Below are 26,661 nucleotides of genomic sequence, written 5' to 3'. Positions count from 1 at the left end.
CAAACCAGATCAACAATTAATCAAAATCCTTGAACCTACGGAATTTCCAACCAAACTAAACCTCACCGTGGATTTGATCAAGGGCAGAGGGCACTAGGCCAGCGACGTCGGCACTGTGCTGAGGTGCGGCGGTCGTGACCACAGGGAGAAAAATCGGCAGAGGATGGCTCGGGTCGAGCACAGTGGCGGCAGCGCTGAGTCAGATCTGGTGACCGACGGTGCTAAGGCTGAGAAGAAAAGTCGGCGTTGGCTCATCGGCACAGAGAATCGGAGAGGGCTCGGCGGCGTTGACTGCGCTGGCGGCTCAGAGAAGGAGACGGAAAAACAGGAGCTTGGCCAACGTCGAGACTCGGCTTTAACAGCGAGAAACCGTCGCGTGCGGCGGTTAGGGCTCGGAGGAAGAAGGTCGCGGCGAGGGGCTCGGGCACGGGGGGTTTCGGCGAGGTAGAGAAGAATAAAAAACAAATAAAGAAAATAAAGAAAATAAAAGAAAAAGGAAATGTAAATATAAACATTTCCTCACTTAAATGGGATAGCCTAAACAGGCTTTCCCGGGACCTATTTTTATCCTCGTTAACTCGTCCGTACGAGCTCCGAAAAATTTCCAAAAATTTCAAAAAATTCCCTTATTAATATTCACCTATTTTCGGTATTTTATAGCATCAAAACTACCTTGGGGTACTAATAGAGACATGGATTCATTCTAAGTTCTTATGCCAAAACAATATCCCTAATTGTCTTACCGACTCGCTGTATGTTGTGTACAACATAAAGATAATAACTAAGGAGCGATGAGAATTCTCAGACAATAAGTATAAGATGGAGAATGTGGGGGTCAAGAAATTCATTGTGAATCAATTCTTGGACTACAAGACAGCTGACTTCAAGATAGTGATAGGCCAAATTCAGGAGCTTCAGGTGATTATGCATGAGATTCACTTAGAAGACATGATGCTGAGTGAAATCTTCAAGGTGACTGCTATTATTGATAAGTTGCCTTCTAGTTTGAAGGATTTCAAGAACTATTTGAACCATAAGCAAAAGGATATGAACGTGGAAGAACTCGTTGTTAAACTTCAAATTGAGGAAGACAACAAGAGTTCTGACAGAAAATTGTTCTCTTAGGCTACTGTGAAAGTCAACATGATCAAACACGGTCAAAACTTGAAATAGAAGAATCCCAAGTCTTCTAAGATAGGACCTAAAGAAGGCATAAGCAAAAAGAAATTCTTTGTGAAGTGCTTCAATTATGACTTAGTCAGTCACAAATCTTCAAAGTGTAGAAAGTTGAAGAAGAAATAGGAGGCCAATCTGAATGAGGGATAAGAAATGAATGACCTTGGCACTTACGATAATGGTGGATCGATACTGGTGCCACCAGAAATATATGCTGCAACAGAGAGTTATCCTAAACACTCTTCAATCATAGTTGAATATTCCTATACACAATGGTTAATTTCTTGACTATAAGATGGTTGGCTCTAAGACAATGATCAGCCAACTCCAGGAGTTTCAGGTGATTCTACGCGAGATTTACACAGAAGGCATGATGCTGAGTGAAACCTTCCAAGTGACAACAATCATTGAGATGTTGTCTCATGGCTAGAAGGACTTTAAAAACTACTTGAAGCACAAGTAGAAGGAGATGAATGTAGAAGAACTCGTTATTAGACTTCGCATCAAAGAAGACAATAAGAATTCAGATAGAAAGTTATTTTTCGATACTACTATAAAATCCAACGTAGTGAGCATAATCTTGTTAGAGATAGAAAGGGGAAATATTCTAAATTTACAAAATTAAATTCAATCTTATCTATTGAGTAGTCTAAGCGGATAATTTCAAACTGTCAATGGGTTGGTGCGACCGAGTCTGAGTCTGTGGAGTGCCAAGCCTGCCGAGTACACCGAGAGGTAGAGTGAATGCAAAGTGCTCCCGACTGGAAGCTGAGTGCTCCCAAGTAGATGCCGAGTATTCTCGAGTGGAAGCCGAGTGCTTCCGAATGGATGCTGAGTGAAAGACGAGTGGAAATCGAGTGCTCCCGAGTGGATGTCGAGTGGAAGCCAAGTGCTCCCGAATGGATGCTGAGTGAAAGCCAAGTGGAAGCTGAGTGCTCCCGAGTGGAAAAGAAACATCCCTAACTGATCCTGAGTGGAAGTTGAGTTGGGAAAAGAAGATGTAGAAGTCTAGTTTCAAACAATTTGCTTAAAATAAATTTGCCCCACCTTTAGTTGTGTTTCGAGATTATATGGATCGTTTGTTTCCTAGGATACAGTGGCAGACAATGATCACCATCAAGCACTGGTGGATTACAGTAAACTAAGAATGTACCTGATTGTTATCATGGGTAATTCTACTGAGTGGGTGCATGACAGAGGAAGAATGAAGAAACGAAATGGATGAAGTTTCTTTGCTCGAGTGTCTCACTCCATTTTGCTCAAGACCATGGTCTTCTTATATAGGAGCATCATCCCTCATCTGCATTGAATGTCGAGCAAAGGTCATTCAATGCTCAAGGCATAATGATAGTCGTCGACCATCAATAGTCGGCCATTACTATTCGAGAGTTTACAAAATCACCATTAACAATAGTTAATGCTTCCATTACACTCTTGAGCAGCAAACAAAATTGGATTTGAGTGATAAAACATTGGTTCATTCACTTGGGCAAATTTTGCCCTAACTTATCTGACATTCGACACTTGTAGGTCATACTCACACATGAGTCAACTTGCCTCAGTGTAAATCTAAGCCCTAGATTTGAACTCATGCTTGAGAGAGAGTCTCTCCCCATGCATTTGTTTATATCATTCATGCATGTGCAACAATATAAACCAATCAACTAATCATAAAACTCCTAATATAAGACTAAAATCCTATGGAATCTCTCCCTTCTATCCACCTATTTCCCTTTCAAATTTCCAATAATTGGGAGTTTATATTTCCAATAATATTTCCCCTCTCTATCTCTTATCTTTTGATATAACAAATAGTATCAGAGTCATGGTCTAGACTGGATGCTTGAGAGGAGGTTTGGAGTAAGTCAAGAGTAATCGGATGTTTATGGGGAGACTCGGAGTAGATCAATAGTGACTAGATGCTTGTGAGAAGGACCGAAGTAGGTCAAGAATGATCAAATACTTGAGAGAGACTCAAAATAGGTCAAGAGTGACTAGATACTTGAGGGGAGACCTAAACCATGAGAGTAATGATGGTCCTTCATTTGAGGGGAGGATTGTTAAAAATACAATCAAAGTCTCACATTGGAAATACATGGAAAAGAGCTAGATGGAAAGAAGAGACTCCATGGAATTTTAGTCTCATATTGGGAGTTTTATGACTAATTAGTTAGTTTATATTATTGCACATACTGTTGAGACCGAAATGTAGCTAGAGGGGGGTGAATAGCTCGGCGCGATCTCGTGTTCGTCGTTGCTTGCTTCTTGTGATGAAATGCAGCGGAAAATACAAAGAAACAACCACACAACGCTAACTAAAGGATTTACTTGGTATCCACCTCAAGAAGAGGTGACTAGTCCAAGGATCCACACACTCACGCACCCTCCACTAATAAAACACTCCTTTACGGTAACTACCAAAGGCGGAGAAGCCCTACAATACTCTCAATACAACAAGAAAGCAAGGGAAGACAAATACAAGAAATATCTTACAAGATATGCAGTGAAAACCCTAACTCTAGCTTCTTCCTCTTGTTGTAGTCACGCCTCTTGACTTGGATGTCTCTCCAAGATCCTTCAAGAACTGGCGGTGAGAGTGGAAAACGCTGTGGAGAAGCTGCTGTGAAGATCGGAGATGAACAGTGCAAGTTCTGTCGAAGGAATAACACGCCAACGACTTTATCGAGCGCCAACGGTCGGATCCCGATCGATTGGATTGCTCTCAATCGATCGGGGAGGCTTTGGATCGATCGGCTGATCGATCCAGAGCGCCTCTGTGCTCCTAGAGTTGCCTGGATCAATCGACCAATCGATCCAGGTCCCATCGTGCGAAATCGCGCCTCCCAATCGATCGCCCGATCGATTGGGAGCTCTGGATCGATTGGCTGATCGATTCAGAGCTCTTCTGTTTGCGCGACACTTCTCCCCAATCGATCCACTGATCGATTGGGAGAAAGCTTGTCGCGGGGGCTCACACAATCGATCGACCGATCGATTGGGCATGTGCCAATCGATCGGCTGATCGATCCAGCTTCTTGTTTTTGCCCAAAAACAAGTCCAAAGTCCCCTAAACCAACATCTGGTCAACCATAACCTGTTGGTTCATCATGCCTAGCATCCGGTCACCCTTGACCTGCTAGGACTCGCTCACCAAGTGTCCGGTCAATCCCTTTGACCCACTTGGACTTTCCTCCTCGTGCTAAGTATCTGGTCAATCCCTTTGACCTACTTGGACTTTCCACCTCATGCTAAGTATCCGGTCAATCCCTTTTACCTACTTGGTCTTTCCAACACCAGATGTTCGATCAGCCTTAATCCATCTGGATTTTCTCGTGCCTGACTTCACTCACCAGGATTTTCAATTGCCTAGCTTCACTCACTAGGTCTTTCACCTGGCTTCACTCACCAGGATTTTCAATTGCCTAGCTTCACTCACTAGGTCTTTCACCTGACTTCACTCACCAGGATTTTCCTTCTGCCTGGCTTCACTCACCGGGACTTTCAACTGCCTAGCTTCACTCACTAGGTCTTTCACCTGGACTTCCCATTGCCTAACTTCCCATTTAGAACTTTTCATCTGTCTGGCTTCACTCACTAGGACTTTCACCTCGCTTTACTCACTAGGATTTCCAGTCAAGTATCCAGTCAACCTTGACCTACTTGACTCTCCTTCACAATCTCACCACATGAACAATTGCACCTGCAATCTTCATGTGTTGTCTATATGTATTGTCAAACATTGAAAGCCAAACATCAAGACTCGAGCTTGACTCAATTCAAGCTCAGTCAACCAGGTCAACCTTGACCTAAGGATATTGCACCAACACATACATGTATGATGTAAATAAATATATGGAGAGAGAATCTCTCTCACTCATGGGTGCGCACGAGGTACAAATCCAGGGCTTAAATTTGCCCGAGTAAATGAACCAATGTTTTGCCACTCAAATTCAATTTTGCTTGCTACTAAAGAGTGTAACATTAGCATTAACTATTGTTAATGGCAATTTTTTTAACCTCTCAGATAGTAATAGCTGATCATTGATGGCCGACGACTATTATTATGCCTTGGACATTGAATGACCTTTATTTAGCGTTCAATGCACATGAAGGATGATGCTCCTATATAAGGAGACCATGATCTGGAGCAAAAAAATAGAGAGACGCTCAAGCAAAGAAACTTCATCCACTTATTCTTCCTCTCTGTCGTACACCTGCTCGGTAGAATTACCCGTGATATCAATTGAGTACATTTTTAATTTGTCGTAATCCACTAGTGCTTGGTGTGATCACGATATGCTATTATATCAAACAGATGACCTACGTAACCTCGAAGTACATCAAGATATCTGCTCAGACTATTCAATCCTGCATTCGACGTGGACTGGTCGTACTTGTACACGAGTCAACTTGGTTTAATACAATTTGAGTTTTAGATTTACACCTCTTATGCACTCACGTGTGAAAAAGAGTCTCTCCACATATATTTATTCACATCATACATGTATGTGCAACAATATAAACCAACAACTTTATTATAAAACTTCCAATGTGCGACTAAAGTTTTCATACATACTAACATAAATTCTTGCACCCCAAAAAAAAAACTCACCCTCTCATCCATCTAGGCCCTCAATTACTGTGATTTTCCTCTTCCATGATGATCCTAGGACGGACTGATGGGAGCGCTGAGGGCGAGTGAATCACCTTTTTATATATTTTTCCAACATGTAGATCTTAGATCCTCGAAGTTTGATCGACAGTCGGAATGTGTCGGTTTTGAGAGAGATTGGGGCAGCACCTCATCGGAGAAACAAAGACGATGATAAGGGTTTATGTCAATCAACACGATCCGTGAGCTTCATGTAATAGATTGGCAATCAATTCAAAGTTAAATTTGATAGTTTTATTTTTATTTATTTTTTTATATAAAGGGGTATAATCTAAGTATGTTTTCATGAAATTGGGATCCTTGTTACATCAGAGTAATTGTGACCATTCGATCCGGATGATCGACCATCCACTTGAATTGCCTACGTATACCATGCAGCTTCGATGTCCCATCTTCGAATTTCTTCCATAATCTTCCACACGTCCATGCCAACTCTTTGTAAGAACTCATCTTATCTCTTCCCTCTCTCAGTTAGGGTTGTAAATGAGCCAAGTTGAGCTGAACTTTGGGATGTTTAAGCTTGTTTGATAAGGTAACCGAACCGAGCCGAGCTTAAAATGAATCAAGCTTTTGAAATTATTGTTCAAGCTTGGCTTGGTTTATTTTTTATGAGCTTGAGCTAGCTTGTTTGAAGCTTGGCTTGAACTTGGTTCGTTTAGATATTATCGAGCTCTCAATTCAAGCTTAACTTGAACTTGGTTCGAGCTTAGTTCGTTTAGATGTTATTGAACTCTTAATTAAAGGTTGTTTGATTATTTAAGACTTTTAGTTGTTTGATTGGTTATTGAGCTTGATAATTCAAACTTATTTATTTATTTTAGTATTTATTTAATATATTGAAAAAAGTTTTATTAATGAATATGGTTGATTAACATTGTTCATGAATGTTAATTAGCTGAACACATATGTGTTCAAGCTTGTTTGTTTAGTTTAACGAGCTGTTCAAGCTATTTGTTTAATTAATCTTGTGTATATTGAATAAACATAAATAATTTTACTAAGATGAATACCAAACTTATTCACAAACATTTGATTCATTTATAATCCTATTCACATTCTTTATGACCCTAAATAACTCAAATTAAGTTAAGTCAAACCTTTAAATGTTCAAGTTAATAAAATCATTTAAAATAAATTAAGTCGTTAAAATAATTATTTAAATTTGACTGAACTATTTTTTTTCTTAAGAATTTGAATTTAATTTAAATTTGACTTCAACTTGATTCGTTTAGGTTATACAACTTTCAATTAAAGTTTATTTGATTATTTAAAATTTTTATATTTTAAATGTATTTGACCAATTATTAAGCTATAATATACATATATTTATTTGTTTTAAAAATTTATTTGTTTCTATAAATTTTATTAGCTTTCAACCCTCTTATATATTTTTTATTAGAATTTACGTCCTGCAGCTCATCAATTATCTCTGATTCTAATTATAAAAAAAGTAATTATCTTAATTTTAATTAATCAGGATTTTTGATATCATACGGTAATCAAATCCACCTACAATTGAAAGTAAAAAAAATATAATTATCAATGTTCATAGTTATAATTATAGTAAAAAATATGTCATATAAAAAATATATCATAATTACATATCATATTTTAAATATCATACGGTAATCAAATCCACAAGTAAAAAAAATCATGTTTTTAAAATTATTATATTTTTTACTATAATTATAATTGTCAGCATAGTTATAATTATAGTAAAAAATATGTCATATAAAAAATATATCATAATTACATATCATATTTATTCTTTCCATTTATTTATTATTTATACACTTATATAAATAGCCCTCTTCCGGTATCAATAAGATCATCAAAATTATTGTTCTTCAGAGCAGATTCGTAAATTATTATTTTTTTTAAACAGGCAAACCACCTCGCTCTCCAATCTTCTTCCATCCTTCGTGGTTTTTCTTCTACCGCCGACAATCTCACCATCCATGGCGACCTCGTCGATGCAGATCCATGTACTAGGCTCCTCCGGCACCTTCCCCTCCTCTAAGTTGCCGTTCTCACGCTTTCCCGCTTCTTCCAATTCCCTCTTCTTCGGCCTCCGCCGACCGAGTGGAGTTCGACTCGCTTCAGGGCGCCCGGGGCATGGGGCCGGATATAGGCCTTTGCGAGTGGTATGCGAGAAGGTGGTTGGGATCGATCTCGGCACCACTAACTCGGCCGTCGCCGCCATGGAAGGAGGCAAGCCGACTATAGTGACCAACGCTGAGGGTCAGAGAACGACTCCCTCAGTGGTGGCCTATACGAGGAACGGAGATAGGTTGGTGGGGCAGATTGCCAAGCGCCAGGCAGTTATCAACCCCGAAAATACATTTTTTTCAGTGAAGAGGTTCATTGGACGGAAGATGTCGGAAGTGGACGAAGAGTCGAAGCAAGTCTCTTATCGGGTCTTGAGAGATGAGAATGGAAATGTCAAGCTTGATTGCTCTGCCATCGGGAAACAGTTTGCTGCTGAAGAGATCTCAGCTCAGGTAATTTATTTTTGCCCTGTTTTGAAGAATTATTTGAATGTTGTCTTTCATGTGAACAAGTTAAAAAGATTGTAACTCGTTTTTAATGTAGGGAATCTTTGAAACGATCATACATGTCAAATTATCAAATTGTTGATCGTTGAATGAATCTCACCATCTTTGCAAGTATTAGCGATTAACATAATGGCTACATAATTGCTGATGGTGGCAGCTTAGATTAGGCTTTCATTTGTTATTTTGGCCTTTATTGTTGAAGTCTCTCCTTTTTTACCCTTGCTTAGGTTTTAAGAAAGCTCGTGGATGATGCATCCAAGTTTTTGAATGACAAGGTTACAAAAGCCGTGGTTACTGTTCCTGCTTACTTCAATGACTCTCAGAGGACAGCTACAAAGGATGCTGGGCGTATTGCTGGTTTAGAGGTCCTTCGTATCATTAATGAGCCAACAGCTGCATCATTGGCTTATGGATTTGAAAAGAAGAACAACGAAACTATTCTGGTATTTGATTTGGGTGGTGGCACTTTCGATGTTTCAGGTAACTTGGCTTATTCAAGTCTATCTTATTCTCTGTTGTTTGTCTAATTTCATCTTCAGGAATTCATTTACTTTTTTCAGATGGCATTTCAATCTCAGACTTCAGTATTGACTTATTACTGGCATGCATGAAAACATCACTTTTTATAATAAAGATGATTTTTTTTAGAATTTCAGACTCTAGTCATTAATTTCAGTATATTTATTACTTCTCATGACAAGGAACAATTAACAAGTTATCGAAGTGTGTTCATCCATCCAAAATCGTCTTGTTAGTGCGATGTCGTTGTCCTGGACTTACTATTCTAGTTTATTTTAGTTAGTCCAGATCTGAGACGTATTATTTGAGTAACTATAGTATGGAAGTGTAGGATTTCTTGTTACTTTTTTTTTTTTTTTTTGTGAAAGATGACTATGGTAAACTACAAATGAAAAGGATAACTTCTTTAAAATTATGTGTGATAATTTGGGTTAAACATTAGCATAGGCATATCACTTATTGGGTGATTACAAAGGTATTGAAGATAGAATACATGAGTTCAATGATGGTTGAATGTGTTTCAAGCATGCTTGTTGTGAGAAGATACTGAATCTTTGTCTCATTTGCTATTGGAGTTTCTGTTTCCCATACTATGGAGTTTGATAAGAGGTATATCAAATCCATAATTTGACATTTGTGGTTCATGTGATTTGATGGATTATCATCATCACCGAGTTGTGTTTCTCTCAACTTTTTGGTGCTGACTGGATGAATTTTACCCTTTATTGAGCTATATGCAAAGCTATATACGAAATATCAAATCAGTTAATTCATTTTTATTATATTGACTAATTGCATTTTATTGGTTTTTCTTTACCTCTTATATCTCCAATCCATTTGATTAACACATTTTACAGCAAAATGTCTTTGAACATGTTCCTAGCATCGAAATTATTTTAAGCCATTTTATCACCTTTTAGAGCTATAAATAACTGCTATTGGATATTACCATTTGTTATTTTGTTTTTGTAATAAATCCACACATCTATCTTAACATTTTCATCTTTGCTAGTTTTTTCATGTGTTGCATATTTCAGACATTTGACGATATTTAAAATCCTATGCAGGGTGCATTGTGCTATTAGTTTCCTATGACACAAATGGAAACAGAAAAAATAAATCCTAGGAATGTGATTCAGATCAATTAAATTGACAAAAATGTGAAATTGATAGGATCCTTCCATACACATTTCCTATTTAGTGCAATTCATGAACTGATCATTCCATGTTGTGGAAAAATGAGATGCTTTATTTTGTCATCTAAAATGTATCTGCAGTCATGCAAATTGATTTAGGGCCTAATATCACCAACATCCACTACTGTGCCTACATTATTGTTCTTTTCGTGTAAAATAGTTTGGTTATTGCTTCATTCTTCCCCAATGGCGACCATGCTTCTTTCTGTCTATGTGATTCACACACCTTTTCCCACTTCTCAGTTTATCCTAACATCAGTTCACCCCAATCCATTGCAGTTCTAGAAGTTGGAGATGGTGTTTTTGAGGTGCTTTCAACATCTGGGGACACACATCTTGGTGGTGATGACTTTGACAAGGTTGGTCTTCCAACACGAAAAACTCTGCTTTTGTTCTTCACACATTCATGAATGACCTTTTTTTTACATATATTTCAAAAGTAATCGCATACTTCTTGCCATTTGCCTACTTATAAAGTTATAACACGATGTGTGGTTGCTTTACCTCTATTCATTTGATATCTGCTAATATATATATATTTTCAGACCATCGTTTGAGATGTGCCTGGTTATAAATATTTCATCCAATAGTTTTTTGCTGCCTTCTATGCTAGGAACATCGCTATCCTATTTGATGCTTGGAAATTCTATCTTCAAAAGTGTTTATATTGATTGCATTAGTACTACCCACATGGTTCCTAATAATGAAATGTATCAAAGTGTATATATTTGTTTTGAACATAATAAAAAAATATGGCATAATCCCAAGAGCAAAAATTTGAAACTTGTTTTTATTTACTCCAAATACAATACTAATGATAATATCCTTTTCCCATGCGGATGCACTTGGGAGGGATTTGAATTTGGTAAACATCATTTAGAAAAACAGACAAAAATGAGATAATGAGAAATTGGTGAAGTGAAAAAGTAAACAAATCTCTTTTCTATTTTTTTTCATGATGCAAAGGAAACTTAGTCTAGTTGATGGTATTAGGTCATCTGGATGCTTCTTGTAGGAACTTTACACTCTAATCCTTGTGGAAGCCAGTGGACATGCTCATTTAATAGTGTAAACATTAACAATAATTCTCAATCCTATCTAGGCAAATGAAACCATTTAGTTGCATGCCTGTTTTATTGTTACACATATGACTTTATACAAGTATATAATGCTCCAAATCATAAACAAGAAATGGAAGGTGACCAGCTTTTCTACATTAGGCCATGTATATCGTACAATGTTTTAGGATAGGATATCACAATTGACTTTTTTGTCCTTTAGTCTCGACTCTCGAGTCCTTGAGGAAGGATATCTTGTTTCCTATGGAACTTTGTCTGCACCTAATTGCACAAATCTTTAAACTGTTTAACTTTTATTGCTTCCTTTGTATAATACTACTAGTTATCCCTTGGAAAAGTTGGCATCCTTGATGACCAAATGCTCTATTATAGTCATAGTCAAGCATATTCATACTCTTCTGGTTCTTGTAATTATACGCCTCTGCTCTTCTTTTATTAGTACTGAACTGGCACATTCTAGTAGCCTGTTCTTGTTAAATTTAATTTAACTAATTTTTAGTCATTCACTGTACTGCTTTGGGAATATGCGTTTGTTTTGGTGCATAAAGTTTTGATGTTGTGTATTTTTATAGAATGGCATAGGCAACATTGGATCAGAATCTTCCACATAGCAGTTTGGCACTTGCCAACTTTTATTTTGAATTTGTGAACCATAGATGCATCTTGAGATAAATATGTTTGCCAATAGTGACTTATGAATTATCATTAACTGACCATATCTAACTCAATTATTTGAGATTGACTATAAACTAATGAGTTCTATACATGATCATATCACTATTCTACTAGTTTGTAAATTAATCACATTATATCTTTATATTGGCTAATAATTTCTATGTCCTCTCTCTATTGCCTAAAACTTCCACTCTAATAAATTCAACTCTTATAACTATAGAATTTTTAGTAATTTTTGGACATATTAATACCATCCTGACATATTTTCTCTCCTTTAATTGTCTAATTGAAGCTACATCTAATTGCTCTTGATTATTGGTAAGTCCTTTTTTATCCATTCTATTAAGTATACATTCATCTTAGCATTCTCATTTCTACTATATTAACATTTTATGTTCTACATTCTAACAACAAATCACTTTAGTCCGTGAGATATGGTTCTTTTAGGCTTTTTTTCCCTCCTTTTTTTATGTGGTATGGTGATTTGGAGGGAGTGAGTGAGGGAGGGGGCATGACAAGACTCCAAAAGCCTGACCCCATCTCTCATTGTTTATCATATTGATATCTCCTTTTTGTGGAATAATAAATACATGATATCTAAAGCTCTTAGGATTTGTCAATTCATCTTTAACTACTCCATTGATTCTTTTCCTGTTGCTAAGATTACATCTCCAAACCTTTAATTTCGAAGGTTTCTCTGAAGCATGATTCATGACAATTCATTGATTTTGATGGTCATTTTCAATGTTTCTTAGTACTAAAGTAAAAGTTGTGTTGATCAGAGAATTGTTGACTGGCTTGCTGCTGACTTCAAGAGAGATGAAGGAATTGATCTTTTGAAAGACAAACAAGCCCTTCAGAGATTAACTGAAACTGCTGAAAAGGCTAAGATGGAGTTGTCCTCCTTGACTCAAACAAACATTAGGTGAGTTTCTGTTGCTTCTACTTTATTATTACTGTCTAGATACACCCTTCCAATCTGATTGTGGTCTTGATCTTTTGCTAGTTTACCTTTTATCACGGCGACTGCTGATGGTCCCAAGCATATAGAGACAACACTTACAAGAGCCAAATTTGAGGAACTCAGTTCAGATCTTCTTGACAGGTTTGCCAAACCTTTATTACTTGATGTCTATATATAACAAGGCAATTTAAATACACTAAAGTAAAGCTTCTTTCAGATTCTTATGATAGGAGAGGACAAATTATTATACTTTAGGATTAGCATTTTTTTTCTTGATTTGGTTATTAAAGATATCTGGTATTTCTGTGTTTGGTAACATATTTGCATGTTTCATTTCGGTTTTCAATTGATAGTTTGATACTTAATATCGTCTCTTATACTTGCATTGGTTGGTTTTCTTATAGGCTAAGAACCCCTGTTAATAATGCATTGAAAGATGCAAAACTCTCATTTAAGGATTTAGATGAGGTCATCCTTGTTGGTGGGTCAACTCGTATCCCAGCAGTTCAGGAACTTGTGAAGAAGATGACTGGGAAGGATCCTAATGTCACTGTCAATCCTGATGAGGTTGTTGCTCTTGGTGCTGCCGTGCAGGTGTGCATTAGAAAACCATTATAATTGACCATGCAAATTTGTATCATATCTACTTTTAGCAATAATGGTTTTTTTTATTAAGCGTGATGGTTTGAAAATAAAAAGAGGACATAAAAGATTGATTAACATCTCATGAACATAAACTATAAACATATACTAATGAAGACTTTGTGGCATAAAATAAGACTTCACTCATTGATTTTTGCACGCGTGTTTTGCAGGCAGGAGTATTGTCTGGGGATGTCAGTGATATTGTGCTTCTTGATGTCACGCCGCTGTCCATTGGTTTGGAGACATTGGGTGGGGTGATGACAAAGATTATTCCGAGGAACACAACATTACCAACATCCAAATCAGAAGTCTTCTCTACAGCAGCAGATGGTCAGTCAAGCGTTGAGATAAATGTTCTTCAGGGAGAAAGAGAGTTTGTGCGAGACAACAAATCGCTCGGCAGTTTCCGTCTGGATGGGATCCCTCCAGCACCTCGAGGGGTTCCACAGATTGAAGTCAAGTTTGACATCGATGCCAATGGAATCCTGTCTGTCACTGCTGTGGACAAGGGCACTGGAAAGAAACAAGATATCACCATTACTGGGGCTAGTACTTTACCTAGTGACGAGGTGGGATTAGATTTGCTCTTACATTTTAACCTTTTCTTATCATGCTTCGTATATTATGGAGATTCTTTTTTGATCAAGAGGAATGATCTAAATATGTTTCCATTCTTATTTTCTAGTGTGCATTTCCAGTTGACTTGATTCTCGAACTTAATTCTTCAATTGCAACTATGTGAATGTATACAGGTGGAAAGAATGGTTAATGAAGCTGAGAAATTTGCCAAAGTGGACAAGGAGAAGAGGGATGCCATTGACACAAAGAACCAGTCTGAGTCTGCGATTTACCAGACAGAGAAACAATTCAATGAGCTCAGAGATAAGGTGCCTGCTGCGGTCAAGGAGAAGGTTGAAGCAAAGCTCAAGGATCTCAAAGATGCTGTTGCAAATGAATCAACACAGGGTATGAAGGATGCTATGGCTGCTCTGAACCAGGAGGTGATGCAGCTTGGTCAGTCACTATACAACCAACCAGGTGCGGCTGGTGCTGGTCCAGCTCCTGGAGCTGATGCTGATTCTGCAGGAACATCTTCCAAGGGAGCTGATAATGATGATGTGATCGATGTCGACTTCACAGATAGCAAGTAAAGGTTGGTCCAGATATGTCAAAAGCATTACCAAGGTGGATCAATGGATTTAGGTTACTAAAATTCAAACTTTTCACCCAGTCCATGAGGTACATATATATACGTGCATTAATAAGGTTGACTATGTTCCAGTAAATTTCCTATTGCAAATCAGTTAATCTGGAAATATCAACTTTAGGAACACTTGGGTTATTTGCCAACTGAATCTGTGGGGTTTCAGCAACCCATATGTACTTGAGACATTGCATTTCGGATTTATTTTCCTTTTGATAGGAAATGCTGCATACTATTCTTGACGTCCATTTAATTTGTTTCAAATATGATATTTAGTAATGTACTGAAATCAAGTTCCTTCCGTTGAGGTTTAATTTTCTTTAATGGATGAATTGGAGGAAATTGTGTATTCATTTCTCCCACCCTTATGTTATCACTTATATTATTCATCAAGTAGACTAGCTGTAAATTCTCACCATTCAAAGAATTTCGTTTGTTTTTAATCTGTGATATATATATATTGTAACCGGGTACCCAGACTGTGATGCAACTAGTGAGTCTGCTTCTGGTGAATATTGAGTTTGCCCCTTCATTCATTTCCAAGTAACAACATGCTATTCTTGCCTTATTCCCTAATAAAGGCTCATGCACGCAGATTTTGACTATGCTTACGTAAAATTAAATTATTTGGTGTCTCAAATGTCGTCCCATCCGAGTAGAATTTTGAGAATACCTAGCTGCATTGCAAATATGGATTCACTTCACTGGTAGCACTAATGTGGGTAACGATAGTGTCACTTGTCTCGAACATGAGCTAGGCGTTCAACTGGTGTCATGTCATTAAATCACTTTATCCATATTCTTTTAGTGAAATCTATGTAGATTGAAAGGGAAAGAAAAATGAGTCGGTTTAACTATTCTCCAAAACATTGCGATATTAAGATACAAAGACTACAACAATTAGGAGACAAAATAGAAACAAAGCAGAAGCACAAACTCCATTTATTTGAAAACATGCTCATAGCGGAGTAGAAGCTAAGGACATAAACATGAGATGCCCTCTAGACACCATAGATTCATACCATCTAATGCAGATACACAGTAAGCTCATATAAAGGAATGCATTGCTATCCGATGCATACTGGCGTTGAGATAATCTATGTGAGGGTGGGTGGAATCCATACGTAGCCGTGTGTTTGCACATATCCTGCTTTTGCAAGTAATTCATCGGCTTCTTCTGGTCCACGGCTGCCTGGCTTATATGGAATAGGCTTCAGTTCTCCGTCATCGATACTGTGCAGAAGAGGAGTAAATATCTCCCATGCCACCTACATTTTTGATACAAAACATTGAGATTCTAGGTTGATTTATATGGATTAGGTATGAATACACTTACTTTCAGCTCATCTCTACGCACAAAGTGCTGCTGGTCACCCCTTATGCTGTCAAACATGGGATTGAACAAGGCAGTTGTCAGAATATAGTTTCTTCCATGATGCCGTCAATAAGGAAAAATTGAAAGTTCAAACTAGAATTAGCTACTTGATCCAGTCATCCAGATCATATAGGATAAATGAAACTTGAACCAGAAAACATGCTTCTTTAGCAACCATAAGTTTAAGAATGTAAAGACGAGGCTAAAATGTCAAATGTAACCACATTGTCAATATAGAATTACAGACATAAGCAGCACAGTAGTTGCTCCCATATATTAACCATCAATATTTGTGTTCGCCATTTAGGTTTTTAAGGCATCATTTCTGTGGTCCTTATGTAGTTTAGGAATCATCAGCCTCCACTAAATTTTAAGGGTATAAGAAATGTTTTTACATAGTAATAAATTTATAGTTAATTATTTTTAGAAATATGTTTCCTCATTTCAGCAAGTAAAACTAGACCATCTATATACTAAGACAGGAAGGACAGTTTCTTGCACCAATCAATTTGGAATTTGACCCATTCATAATTTTAGTATTGGTGGTGTAAGGAAATATAGAAAAGGCAACAATTAAAAGTTATTAGAGCATACGTGTCCAAGATTAGCCGCTCGTATGCCTCTGGGATTTTGACCTCTTGATACCTTAGCCCATAGGATAAATCTAATTCACTTTGTATGGTTGACATTTCCAATCCAGGTTTCTTGAGCTGCATACAAAGAAAATTGTGATAGGAAGAACATGACATCATACAAAACAATCTACTCTTAATCTTAGCCAAAAGACCGAGAAAGGTATCATACAAAACAATCTAGAATCTCCAAAAGCAGGAGCAAGCAAAATACTCCAAGTATTACATAGAACAGTTTTCTGAAATTACTTCACGATATGACACACCTACAAATACAATGATCTCGCAGTTCTAGATGATGTTTATGCATAGAAGCACCACCTAGAGATGAGGTATTAGTTGCTAATTTACAGTATTCTTTTTATTTTTTGGCATACAGAAGGAAGAATTTCAATAGAAGAATATATATTAAAATAACAGATTTATTCTTAAATTGAATGGCTCCTCAACATCGAATCAAAAGGTTGAACGTGGCTTAGGTAGTACCATCTATGAAATAGTTATTGCAATGCAAGGCCCTGCAAATGACCTTATATATGTCACCTTATAGGCCCTGCAAATGGCCTTCTTATATATGTCACCTTATATATGCCTAAGAATCATATTGAACTTACTGTTAGTTTCATATACATGGCCTCTGATGGTTGCAAGCGAATGACGAATTCATTTCTCCCTTGCTTTTGACCTTGCACATTAATAATGATGGATTCAGATAAAATATACTATTCAAAGTTAAATTTGTAGAAACTAAATAAAATAGTGAAAGTTAACTAAGACAGCAATTGAGCAAGAAACTGAGATATGGTAAAAGTATCAACTATACAACACTATTCAATGTAGAGTTCTACGGTCCAAATCTAATTGTCATCCAATAATTGAGGTGCTTGAACCAGACACTAATCAACAGGAGCTTATAAAAAGATCATTGAGGATAGAGAGGGAGACTAAAATTTAAATGGCATACATTTGAAGATGTCCCCAGGAACATCCTTAAATTGAACACGAATTTCAGCTTTCCTGCTATTCAGAGCTTTTCCTGCCTTTAATATAAAAGGGACGCCTGTATTGCATGATTAGTAAGTGTCAGTAACTCAGAGAGACCTATACAGAAACAAATATTCAGAAAATCTTGTTCTAATATCATGTCATGAAACTAGATGGTTACTATGACACAGTACATTGTCCTGCAGCAATGGTAAGACAAACCTAGCTCTAGGGTTCTATGTATCATGTTTGAACTTGAAGAAGCAACAAATCACGAGAACGAAAAATATATAAACTGAAAGAATAGTGGAATTGACAAGGTAAGGAAAACAAACTGAACCTTCCCATCTTTCATTGTGTATACGCAAAACAACAGTAGCAAATGTAGGAGCATTTGAACTGTCAGAGACAGTTGGGTCATCTTTATAGCCCTCGTATTGTCCGAGGATTACTTCTTCATGCTTTATGGGTAGCACAGACTGAAGAACCTGAAAGATACAAAAGTGATCAGATAGATTCACAGGGCTATGGCCAGAGAAAGCAAATGTGACGTTTGTTGATGTACTCCAGACAAGAAATTGAGTTTGGTTAATGATGATAAACATTAAGAGGGTAAGAAATTAAATATAAAAGCAAGTTCTTGCATTAAACAAAGAGTATGACCTTCACTTTCTCATCCCGAACGTGTTCAGGCTTAAGTGAAATAGGTTTCTCCATAGCAACCAAACAAAATACCTGCAGCAATCCGAAACCAAGTATATTACCTCAGCATTTTCACTTGTAACGTCGATTCTTTTTTTATATATAAATTGTAAAGAAGATAGTGACGTATTTGAACCCAAAAGACAGACATTATTACATTATATGTGATGCAAAAATATTACAAAAAAATATTAATTTATGATGTGGCTATAGTCAAAGTAATCCAAAAAAAGTCTAGTCTCAAAATTTCTTCAATAATTCATTGTCATCATCAAAGAAGACATAATTGTCCCGATTATGTGGTTGGCTACAAAAAAAAATTCCGCTCTCTAAGTTTTATCACTAGTCAAAATAAATAATTATCCTCATCAGGATTGATATGGACCTACAGTTTTAAAAAAATCTGGAATAATTAATTAGTACGGTCCAGATTGATCTTTCCTTTTATTTCACACCATGATTTATTTAAAATCAAGTTGGCCAATGAGCATATGAAAGATGTTGAAAACAGCTAAAGCTGAAGTGTTTTTCTATATATAATCATTTTAAGACATACAGAGTAGTCTTTACATACCATATCTAATCAGTAATAACTATATTGTTACTTTAATGTTGCAGATATGTGAAGGTATATCTGATAATGAAGGACGAGCTAGAGGGGAAAAACTATAACATTTATTGTTCTTAAATATTAGCGAAATAGGGGGAGAATATTCAATCTATTGAGAGTTTATTTCATTACATAGAATATGCTGGCAAGTAATGCATTAATAAAAAATAAAATCATTTACTTTCAATTACCTGCAGCAAATGATTTTGAATGATATCTCGAATAATTCTGCAAAATAACAAATGAGTTTAATTTTGACAATTTTACTATGAGTTTAATAGAAATCTGTTAACAGTTTTCATCCTTATACTTAAGGTGTGTACTCGTGAATTGTACGATGCAAATAAAAAACATACCCATATTCATCAAAGTATCCTCCTCGTCCTTCAGTTCCAAAATCTTCCCTGAATACAATCTGTAGATTCATGAAAATATTTGAAATGACATCTATTAACAAATTGGAGATGTATTTCGAGATTTTAAAAAGTAAATGTAGTTTATATATATATTTCACAATCACTTTTTATATGTATTTTACATAGACAAGAACTAATCCTCTTCATGGTTGGAAGAAATAGAAAATTTTTGAATGTTCAAGATGGCATGCCTGGAAGAAAACTATGAATCATGTAATGATATGCATGATAGAATGCATCTACACTATCCTCATGGCTCGATTTACTTATTTTTCTCAAATTAAAGCAAATATAAGAGGAAAACTTACCTGTATATTAGCAATGTTGTCACGATTCCAAAGAGGCAAAAACAACCTATTTGCAAAACGCAGTACAAGCTGCAAATTCAAGTAAAAACAAAAAAACTCTTTTTAAAAAACAAAATCAACTAAAAAAGGAAATTAAATAATCCAATGTAAAAAAATCTGAAAGAAGCCTGGTTCGGTCTCCTGTCTTCCAATTTTTCCTTCAGAAAATGAAGACTATCATTTATGATTTTTAAAGAATTACCAAGTTCTGAACCAACTCCTTTCCCAGGTAGTGATCAATTCTATACAGCTGTTCTTCAGTAAATAGCTCTCCAAGTTGAGCACTTAAATCTTCTGCAGAATTAAGGTCCTTTCCAAAAGGTTTCTCAACCACTATGCGAGTCCAGCCACCAAGATCAGCTGAGAAGTATCAGTTTAAACCAGGAAAGATTAGCTTATGAGACAATGAAGTATCAAGAAAAAGATAATTTGAAATATCTTCATATAGCATGGTCAAGTACTTCAAGTGTGCAAATGCTATATCACAATACTACAGAGTCGAATTTCATAAAGCTCCCTGAAATACAAACCATTAATAAGACAGATAAATCGCTAGTCTGCCCACTATACAACATATGTTACACAATTTTGGATGAAAAGAAGAAAGGAAGGAACTTATTTTAGGATCAGGTGGTAAAGAAGGAAGAGGAAGTTGGAAAGATCATGGAGTGTGTAACAGAGTTGCTGTCTATGGGGACAGGAAATGAAAGGTTAATTACATAAGCATAAAAAGGAATTTATATGTTTTCAAAGAACTGTAATAGTTAAAACCTAAAACTAAAATAGTATGCAATAATGAGTTCCATTATTTGTAGTTTTAAAGTATTATTTTGGAAAATGATATATTTGTAGTTTTAAAGTATTATTTTGGAAACACAAACAAACAAGGGTGAGAACTTAATGTACATGGAAAACAAACCTCTTAATTTGAACTTCTTAATTGACATGAAAAATGAGAAGTACCACTACTAAAAAATGAGGTACATGTATCATTTTGGAAATTCTTAACCAAGAGTGCACAATAGATGTCATGCCATAAGAGAAAATTTGAAGATTTAATGCATATTTTAACTACTTTTCAAGAGTACTATTATTAGAATTCCTGCTTAAAAGCAAATGAATATGACCTGAGTGTAAATACTTTTTATATTTACTTTACACTGATGTATTGTTGACCATTAGCTAATACCTGAGAGTGATACACATTTACACTGTACAATTAAGAGTAAAATTGTCATTTAGGGAAAATGTGTGTTTCTGGCCCTAATAATTTCTCAAAACCAGAGGCATTGCTTGGAGAATTACCCAAGCTACATCAACTAATTTCGTGATTTGAGCATCATACTGAATTCACAGGAGCTTACATGGGTTCATGCAGTTTTGTCTTATCATTCTGCAAACAGAAGGGTAAACAGAAGGAGGAAGTGCCAAGTAAAATAGTCTGCGAGAGTTTCCTGGATGGCTTTTTTTTGATATCTCATGCTCGGAAATTGCCTTGTTTAATAGTTGAAAGCCATCTGCACTGTCATATGAACCACTGACATATTTAATCTGCAAAGTGAAATTACCAAAAATCTTAGTTCCTGAATTTACAAGATTTCAGACAGGGTGAAGATATGTGATCAACTTACCAATAGCAAGAACCTTGATAAAACATCCTCTTGCTCAGCTGAAACACCTTTCTGTAGGTATCTGAACATCATTAGCAAGTTTGTAAGTGCAAATTCAAAGATTAATGAACTAGACACAGAATAACCAAAAGTTCTGTAATACATCCCCTAACTAGTGAATTTTTCTCTGAAATAGTTACAAAAGAAACTTTTCACAATTCCAGTCATCAATTTGAACAAAAGATAGGATTCAAGAAGTTCTCAAGAATAATGCGAGTTAAAAATAAAATTTTCTCCTTTGTCTAAATGAACATAAAACATAGAACAAGTACTGTGATTCGAGACTGGATATAGAACAACAACAACAAGCTAATAAGCCCCAACTGTCTGGGGTCAACTGCATGGATCTTATCAGCAACTAACCTCAAAATAAGGCAATAGCATTAGTAATATTCATATCTTTCTAAAACACTTCTAGTTCTAATTACATTAGATAGAACTTTCTTTGGTCACCCAATACTTCTTATCCCATCAACTAATACTCAATGACATATTCATTTTATATGTCTCCTTGCTAAATAATAGACCCAAAGTATACAAAACCTCTGTTTATAATTCTTGCCCACCCATCTTAATAATTCACTAGCTTATTTTATTGGTGAAATCACATTGTATAATTCAATTTTGCTCAATGTAACATAAACTTATGGTTTCAAAAGTTTACCTCCACAATTTAAACTTTAATTTTATTTATTTATACTTTTATCAAACAATGTAATTAACATTTGCAATTAATGCACATCGAAGAAGCTTCTCATGGATATGTCTTATAAGTTCATCTAGTGCTGATCCAAAAGCATAAGGAATTAGAGCTGACCATGAAGTTACCGACCCTCGTAGTAAAAATCCTTTGTTATAGTCCTAGTAGTTTTAAAATGAGAAGCTAGAATATGATAAATGTACTCTATCATATCAACATGGATAGAATTAGATATTCTTTGTTCCCTAAAATCGGGACACTAACTATCTAGGGATCTAGTATATTTCTAAGGCAATAAAAGGAATGAGAAAATCTGATTCAAGACTAGATATACAACCAAGAAATCAGAACATAATCAAATAGCCAAATGATTCAAAAAGGTAAATAGAGTGGCATTGATGGTAGCCCACATTTCGCAAAGGAGTGTCATATTAGATAGGTGAAGTTATTGATGAAGCTAAGGATGAAGAAATTTAAAGAAAATGATACAATCTCACCCGCGAATGCGTGCTCTAAGATCATCATCGGTGAGCTTTGTCCTGGCATAACCAAATATGTGCACATCATTCTCCTGTAGGAATCCCTGTATATGTCCACAAAATACAATACATTAGTTGATAACTGGCACCTATGATTGTACACAATTAATCAAAGCAGTCAAATTTATTGTCAGAATCATATATCAAATTAAAAAGAAGGTTAACAATATTACAACCAGAAAACATAGAATTTGTTTTCCTAATACATCCCAATATTAGGACCGAATAAGAAATGAGAGTATTAGAGAGAAAGTCAAAGTTGCATCTATTGAGGGAAAACTCCAAGAGACACGTTTAAGATGATACGGACATGTACTTAGACGAAATGCTCCATTTAGGCAATGTGAAACTATGACAAATATGCATATCAAAAGAGGAAAAGAAAGTCAAAAAAAAAAGATTTGGTTAGCAACAATAAAACAAGATAAAATTTATTTAAGTATAGTAGATGATGATATGGTAGGGGATATAGCTCAATTGCGTAAAAAGATCCATATAGCCGACCCCACCTAGTGAGATAAGACTTCGTTGTTGTTGTTGTAATACATCCCCATAAGAATTTCATGCGGTGAGTACAATATTGCCAATCCTAGTGAGTTGCCTTTTGTTTGTCACACTTAGTTAAACTAAAACACAAGAAATTTTCTACAAACTCTACAAACTAATACATGCTTGGATTACCCTAAAACAAATAATAACTAAATGAAAAGCATGCCAAGAGATGGGGTAATCCAAGCAACAAACCTGGGCAAAAAGGTGGAAAAGTGCAGGAAATGTTTTCTTCTTTGCAAGATCTCCTGAAGCACCAAGCACAATTATGGATAGACAGCCAACCTCCCTCACAAATCCCATATCTTTTTCTTCTGAAAATGATTCACTCTTAGTATTGTCACTTTCTGAGGACACATGCTGTAAAAATGAATTCACCACATTGCATCCCTTTGACATGGCTGACCAAAGTATGCCAAGCTTATTCTTTCAATCTGTGAACTGCATAAGCATATGCAGAAACATTCATTCGTCAGTATTCTTTAGGAATTTGGGAAGGTTTTAGGCTAGGGGGTTGAGAGAGAGAGAGAGAGAGAGAGAGAGAGAGTATAGAAATGATATAAAAACGGAGATCCTAATAAAAAATATTTATGATTAATCTGCATCTATAAAGAAAACAAAAGCAACAAACAACGGTGACGAAGACAACAAACACAGATTTAATAGCATCAATTTCATATAGAGGAAATACAAAACTGTGGAAGGATATATTTTATTTTCTAAATGCAAGAAACAAAAAAAAATATCTTTATATATGTAAAATGTTAATCAAATCTGGAGTCTGGAGTCTGGAGTATGGACAGTAAGCACATAATAGCAAGTGTGTGACAGTTAGGATATTGAATCATGAGTAAGTCGGAGCTCGAATGCTGCGGCATCAGATCCTTATGCTTTTCCTGGTCTTTCCACCTTAAATTCTGTACAATTCCTCATATGGCTACACCTACACTAGCATAGATCCGTAGTGGATTCATACTGCGAATCAACTGAATAAGCAACAAGGACTCCGACATATGCGATTGGCCATTGATAAAAAAAAAACGATAATGGCAGAGCAGAATAAAGAAAGGTAAGATTCCTCTACAGCAGAGCAACATGTTCCAAACACTACAAAAAAAAAACAAAAAAGAAAACACGAGAATCGTCAACGTAGCCAAAAAAAAAAAAAATCTCGATTAGAACCATCGCACCGGAGACGAACAAGGAAAAGATCCTCTCTCTTGACGCAAAGCCCCCGACAGCTACTAAACCAAAAGGGAAAAAGATCGACCGACCACAAACTCACAGGAGAAATCGCACAAGCAAAGCGAAAGGAGAGCAAGAACAAACCTTCCCCTGTAGAGATCTCGGCGATGGCGAGGGCAATGGCGAGGGCGAAATTGGGGGCAGCTCCCCTCTCTTATACCCGCTGCTCTAATCGTTGCGCCTCCTGTTCGCTTGGCTACTACCTACCAGCCCTTCTCTCTCGGTCCCGTTTACCAACCGCCGAATTCAACGGGGCACACAACCATAACACTTTCACTGGAAATAGAAGGTAAATAAGAATATCTTTCTGAGCTACCCACTTCTATGACCCCGCGATTATAAATCAGTCTGCGCACGAGTAGACATGATGGTAGCTTTCGTGGGTAGAATTTTCTTTTTTTTTTTTAATTTTGGTGGGGCCCGTTGGCTGGTAGTGAGACAAGAGAGACGGAGTAAACCGTAAAACGGGTGGGGCCGACAAGCTTGAAAATAAATATTAAAAAAAATGTGTGTAGTAAATCAAATGTGACGGCATGGCATTGAGTGTAATAATATTCCGATTCGCGGGTCTCACTCCAGCTGCTTAGCATCGAGGGATCGCAGTCGTTGAAAACTAGCGATTAATTATGCCGCGGGTCAAATTTGATTAATTCAAAATTTTATTTTTTTAAAAAAAATCTTCTAATTTATTTGATTCGATCCTGATTTTAAATATTCAAATTTAATTAAATTTATTAAACCGAATCGTTACAAGTGACTGTTATATTGTAAACAATTGACTATTATATTTGGAGGAATGATATGCACTTGTAAAACTTTCTAAATCATAAATACTATACCTTCGATCGCAAATCCGTATAAATTCTAAATTCTAAGTTTTTTTATAAAAAAAATTATACTAGATGTACACAGTATAATTGGGTAACATATCAAAATCTATTATATTTGATGAGTTTTATTTATTTAAAATATAACAACAATATTAAATCTTATCTTACGAGACAAGATATGTTGGACCATTTTTTATGGTCCAGAGGATGTGTCACTCGTATTTGCGATCGGATAGTGATCACGATCTGGTCGCAAATGGTTGTGATTCCTTCCTAGATTCACCGTCCCCACCAGGTTATAGTTTTTGTTCAGAGCGGGCGGCCAAAGGCCGCCTGGAGGACACCCTCGCTTGGCGCACAGTAACTTGACTACTTATCCACCATCGGAGGCCACCCGCTCCGAACAAAAACTATAACCTGGTGGGGACAGTCAACCCAGGAAGGGATCGCAATCATTTGCGGCCAGATCGCGGCCACGATCTGGCCGCAAATACGAGTGGCACATCCCTTGGACCATAAAAAAGTAGTTCAGAAGATCTGTGCTCCTATTTTACTAGGTGGGGTCAGTTATATGGATACTTTTATGTCATTAAACTCTATCTCCAACTATATCATCATTTATATTTAAATAAAGTTTATCTTATTTTATCATTGTTGACTAAGTCTTTTTTGGTTTTCCTCTTCCTCGCTTGATATACGTGTTTGTCATAGTTTCACATCGCCTAACTGAAGTATTTATTGGTCATCTAAGTACATGCTCGTACCATCTTAGACGTATCTTCCGGAGTTTTCCCTCAATAGATGTAACTCCGACTTTCTTTCTAATTCTCTCATTTCTTATTTTGTCCATTCTCGTATGTCCACATATCCACCTTAACATCCTCATCTCTGCAACTCTCATCATCTTCTGCTCATGTACTTTAGTCATAGCCTAACATTCATCTCCATATAACATAGCAGGTCTAACTACAATTTTATAGAATTTTTCTTTAAGTTTTAGAGGTACTTTACGGTCACATAAAACACCCGACGCTCTTCCATTTCAACCATCATGCTTGTATTCTATGTAAGATATCTCTCTCAATCCCTCCATCATTTTACAAAATTGATCCTAAATATCTAAACCTCTCGGTTCTGGGCAACTCGTCGTCTCCTATCTTAACAATTGTTTCATTATATCTAATATTACTAAACTTAAATTCTACATATTCTGTCTTTATTCTACTAAGCCTAAAACCTTTTCCTTCTAGTATTTCCCGTCAAGATTCTAGTTTAGCATATACTCATTCACATGTTTCATCTAGTAAAATAATATCATCTACAAATAACATGCACCACAGTACCGTGTTTTGAATATGTACTGTGAGTTTGTCCATA

At 36.3% G+C, this 26,661-nt stretch overlaps 2 protein-coding genes across 2 annotated transcripts; one reads left to right on the top strand and one right to left on the bottom strand.

Moving 5' to 3' along the window:
* Positions 1–7,683: 7,683 nt before the first annotated feature.
* Positions 7,684–14,933, top strand: LOC122048904 (stromal 70 kDa heat shock-related protein, chloroplastic-like). The gene is made up of 8 exons (XM_042610421.1): positions 7,684–8,349; positions 8,631–8,883; positions 10,398–10,477; positions 12,655–12,797; positions 12,879–12,977; positions 13,241–13,430; positions 13,652–14,050; positions 14,234–14,933. The coding sequence occupies exons 1-8, from the start codon at positions 7,807–7,809 to the stop codon at positions 14,630–14,632; spliced, it is 2,106 nt and encodes a 701-aa protein (XP_042466355.1). The 5' UTR covers positions 7,684–7,806; the 3' UTR covers positions 14,633–14,933.
* Positions 14,934–15,600: 667 nt separating this feature from the next.
* Positions 15,601–24,714, bottom strand: LOC122048897 (glucose-6-phosphate 1-dehydrogenase, cytoplasmic isoform-like). The gene is made up of 16 exons (XM_042610415.1): positions 24,539–24,714; positions 23,405–23,650; positions 22,619–22,704; positions 21,383–21,443; positions 21,116–21,302; positions 19,954–20,111; positions 19,713–19,781; positions 19,345–19,403; positions 19,180–19,216; positions 18,340–18,411; positions 18,017–18,164; positions 17,657–17,752; positions 17,307–17,377; positions 16,655–16,770; positions 16,022–16,067; positions 15,601–15,953 (listed from the first exon to the last, which is right to left on the bottom strand). Exons 2-16 carry the CDS (start codon positions 23,606–23,608, stop codon positions 15,783–15,785), a joined length of 1,581 nt encoding a protein of 526 aa, XP_042466349.1. The 5' UTR covers positions 23,609–23,650; positions 24,539–24,714; the 3' UTR covers positions 15,601–15,782.
* Positions 24,715–26,661: the final 1,947 nt, after the last annotated feature.

Source organism: Zingiber officinale, chromosome 1B (genome assembly GCF_018446385.1).
Source record: "Zingiber officinale cultivar Zhangliang chromosome 1B, Zo_v1.1, whole genome shotgun sequence".
NCBI lineage: Eukaryota > Viridiplantae > Streptophyta > Magnoliopsida > Zingiberales > Zingiberaceae > Zingiber > Zingiber officinale.
The sequence above is the reverse complement of the archived record's forward strand: the minus strand, read 5'-3'. Positions and strand labels throughout refer to the sequence as shown.